At 42.0% G+C, this 3778-nt stretch overlaps 1 protein-coding gene across 1 annotated transcript; it reads right to left on the bottom strand.

The window, feature by feature from the left end:
• Positions 1 to 2333: 2333 nt before the first annotated feature.
• On the bottom strand, positions 2334 to 2668 carry LOC113616907 (gamma-crystallin B-like; the record flags this gene model as incomplete). Its single annotated transcript, XM_027100268.1, has 1 exon — positions 2334 to 2668. A coding segment is annotated over one exon (276 nt), but the record flags the coding sequence as incomplete, so codon positions are not given.
• Positions 2669 to 3778: the final 1110 nt, after the last annotated feature.

Here is a 3778-nt window from a genome sequence, read left to right as displayed (position 1 = left end):
TTCCAGGGAAGGAGCCTTTATAAAGAGCCTTACCATGTGCCCCAGTTTGCCTGGAACGGTCCTGCTTCATGCTTCTTGCTCCAGTGTAATCCTTAATAGAACACACTCACTCTCAAAAATGACTCAGGATAAGCAGCACATTATATGCTTGTCCTGGTAATAAGCCACTTGGGTGGTGGATATGGAGCCCTTGATGTGTGAGATGGAAGGAGACTCTACAGAGAATGAACAAACATGTGGGTACATCTAAGGACAGAGAAGAGAGGAGCAAGGAAGGGAAAGACCAGGCCGCCCAGCAGCAGGTTGGAGCTTGCAGACCAGAGCAGGGTCATCCAATATTAAACTTGATATTGTTGTGCTATTGTGATCTAAACTTGCATCTCTCCCCTCACAACCTCTGTAACAAAGCTGGCTGCACACATTAATGCTTTATGTGAGAAATGGTTCAGGAGTTCAAGGAAAAGGCACTATGTCTCCACTTTGGGTCAGTGTGGATCCACTCAATGACAAGGCAGGAGTTCAGAGTGGAGAGTAACTGGGAAAAGCATAAACAACTTGTCTCCGCATAAACAACTTGTGTCCTGTCCAGAATTCCAAAAAACATTGGGTATATGTGTGTTGGAAGAAGTGGGTACATAAGTCTCCCACCTGCTGTGAGATGAGCTTTGAGCCATTTATTAGAATCTCAAAGGATGGGGGACTTCAGATGAATTTTTACTTGAAGCTGTCAGCTTCACTGGGGAACTTTACAAGAAACAGTCCTAAGAGCCATATTTAATTATCGCAGGATGTTATTGAGGACGTTGTTTACTCAGTATCTTCTTTACTAGGACCCACAAGAAAATTTTCTTTTAGGTTTCAGTACTGGGAATGGTTAGGCTAGTCTTGAATAATTAATTTATTTGTCTTATGGACTCTGTCAGTCATGGAACTGATCATGTTTCCTTCTATGTCTTGGCTGCTGGATCCAAATCTGGTTCTAACTTCAGCCACCAAAGTGCCTTTATAGCACCCAGTTTGGGCTCAAACTTCACTCCTGGCTCCACCACTCTCTCTCTCTCTCTCTCTCTCTCTCGTTTTTCTTCTGACCCAATTTTTTCATTCACCTATTTTTAATTTCTTTAATTTATTATGTTGTAATTCTTTATTAGTGACCTTAATCTATGTTTTTAAAATAAAGAAAACAACTGAATCAAACAAGCAAACTTCTCCAGAAAATTTTAGTGCCCTATTTTTGATTTAGTATTATTTTTCTTTTTGCTCATTGGTCTTCATTGCTGCACATGGGCTTTCTCTAGTTGTGGCCAGCAGGGGCTACTCTTCGTTGTGGTGCCCAGGCTTCTCATTGCGGTGGCTTCTCTTGTTGCGGAGCATGGGCTCTAGGCACATGGGCTTCAGTACTTGTGGCATGCGGGCACTAGAGCTCAGGCTCAGTAGTTATGGTGCACGGGCTTAGTTGCTCCGTGGCATGTGTGATCTTCTCAGCCCAGGGATTGAACCTGTATCCCCTGCATTGGCAGGAGGATTTTTAACCACTGCGCCACCAGGAAAGTCCCTTATTTTCCATGTATGGTCACAGTACTTTACTCCCATTAAAATGATGGGAGGCAGGGACTTCCCTGGCCATCCAGTCGTTAAGACTCCGTGCTTCCACTGTAGGGGGTGTGGGTTCAATCCCTTGAAGGGGACCTAAGGCCCACATACAGCGTGGCCAGGAAAAAAAAAAAAAATGATAGGAGGCAGAGTTTTCCTATGTGCATATGGTTTTTCGTAAAAATCCTGAAAATTTTGTACAAAGCACATACAGCAAAGAGACAGTGAATTCTATTGGAAAATCTCATGGAGGTATGAGGTATTGGAAATGGGAGAAAAGGGATGGAGGCTGTTAGAAGGATAAGGAGTGCAGTAGGTGAGAGGACAGGTTCATTTATTTGTTTGTTTATGGAGCTAAAGTAAGAGTCTAGATGAGAATTGCTTTCCTTATCAATTAAGACTTGGACTATATAGGGAAGATGGTGGGGATAACCTGGAGGGGTAACTTGAGGTGTTTCAATAAGTACTTGTTTATTATTGTAACTGTTTATTTATGTAACTTGTTTATTATTGTAACTTGTAAGATTAACCACAAATGGGTTGAGCCCAGTTGAACTGAACTTTGAGCCCACATGGCCTAGCCTTTAAAAGAATGCTGGCAATAATATCCTCTACTTACTTCCCCTTATAAGAGGTTGTTCCCCATCTTGAAAGCATATGTTATCATGTCTGGTCAAGTGCCATTGTTGCTTTTGAAGGCCTAATAGATTAAAAGAAAGGCAGGACTCTGTTAGTGCCAGAAACACAAGCTAAATCTTTTATTAGATTCTAAAGGAGAAAAGTGGAGAATGAAAATACTTCAGTAAAAATCTGTCACCCGTCTTAGAGAACCAGCCTTGGCATTCATCGCCCCCCAGTCAAGATATCTCCTGTACTCCCCTGGCCTCAGGAGGTACTGCCTTCCCCTGTAGTTGGGCAGCTCGTAAAGGACCCAGGAGCCCTCCAGCACATTGAGGGAGTGGATCTCATTGAGGTGGAAGCGGTCCTGAAGAGAGAGACAATCGTCTGTGATCTCTGACATTTGTCCTCTGAAGTCATCTCTCTCATAGATTCTCATTCTGAAAGTGCCGGAGTGCTAGGGTGGCAGACAGAGAAGAAAAAGTAAGTGAACACAAATAGAGAGAAATTAAAGTTCCCTTAGTCCAAGTCTGCTTTCACCACAACCATGTCGCAGAGTTAAGGAGCCTTCCTGGTCCCCAACGCCCATCCGTGAATCTCACGGTGGATGGGCTAAGCTAGGAACAGAACTTAGCAGCTCTTCAACTGCTATGCACCAGTCTCTGTCCTTGGGAATTTAGGTTTGTCTAAAATAAAATTGATCATTTTAGTGCTTCTTATTGGAGAACGTCCCTCTCAAAGGAGAAAAGTGAGCATCATTGGAAAGTGAAGCCTCATTTGATATATTACCCTTGTTATAAAGGAATCAACGTTTAGCTATTTTCTGTAGGACTAATGTTTTGGTTTTCATGCATACCATGGATTATTAAGCCCTTGCAAAAAAGTAAGATGACACATCTTCCCTACCTCCGTTTTCATAACTTCATTTTCAGTTCAAATTTCCACCTATGTGACTCTTAAGCTTCCTTTCTGGTCTCCTACCCTTCACTTCCTCATTCCCTCAGCAGCAGGAATGGTCTTCTTGCAGCTCTGTTTGGATGACACCATATCTCATGCTCCCGCACTTCTACACATTCTTCTAAGAACTCTGCCATCACTCTCTAGGAAAGACTGAATCTCAAACTGTAGTTTTGGATGTGGCCTTTCCTCTAATTTCTACCTCTAGGTGAGCTAATAGGTACTGCCTACAAAATCAGAATAGAAGCCAGGGTGCCTGTCTTCTCTAGGAGGATAATCAATTAGAAAAGTAAGCCAAAGCAAGCAAAAGTATTTTTATCAATTAAACAGAACCAGATTGTATTTATAAGTTGTGATATATTGGATTTCTGTGTTGATATGGCTTGCAATGACCACTTTAAGAAATTATATGTTGGAGTGGGAGTTTAGGGTTAGCAGAGGCAAACTGTTATATATAGGATGGATAAACAACAAGGTCCTACTGTACAGCCCAGAGACCATAATCACTGTCTGGTGAAAAACCGTAATGGAAAAGAATATAAAAAAAAGAATGTCTGTATGTATGACTGAATCACTTTGCTGTACAGCAGACATTAACAGAACATTGTAA

Source organism: Aethalodelphis obliquidens, unplaced genomic scaffold, assembly GCF_003676395.1.
Source record: "Aethalodelphis obliquidens isolate GAN/ISIS:26980383/991018 unplaced genomic scaffold, ASM367639v1 scaffold844, whole genome shotgun sequence".
Taxonomy (NCBI): Eukaryota; Metazoa; Chordata; class Mammalia; order Artiodactyla; family Delphinidae; genus Aethalodelphis; species Aethalodelphis obliquidens.
The sequence above is the reverse complement of the archived record's forward strand: the minus strand, read 5'-3'. Positions and strand labels throughout refer to the sequence as shown.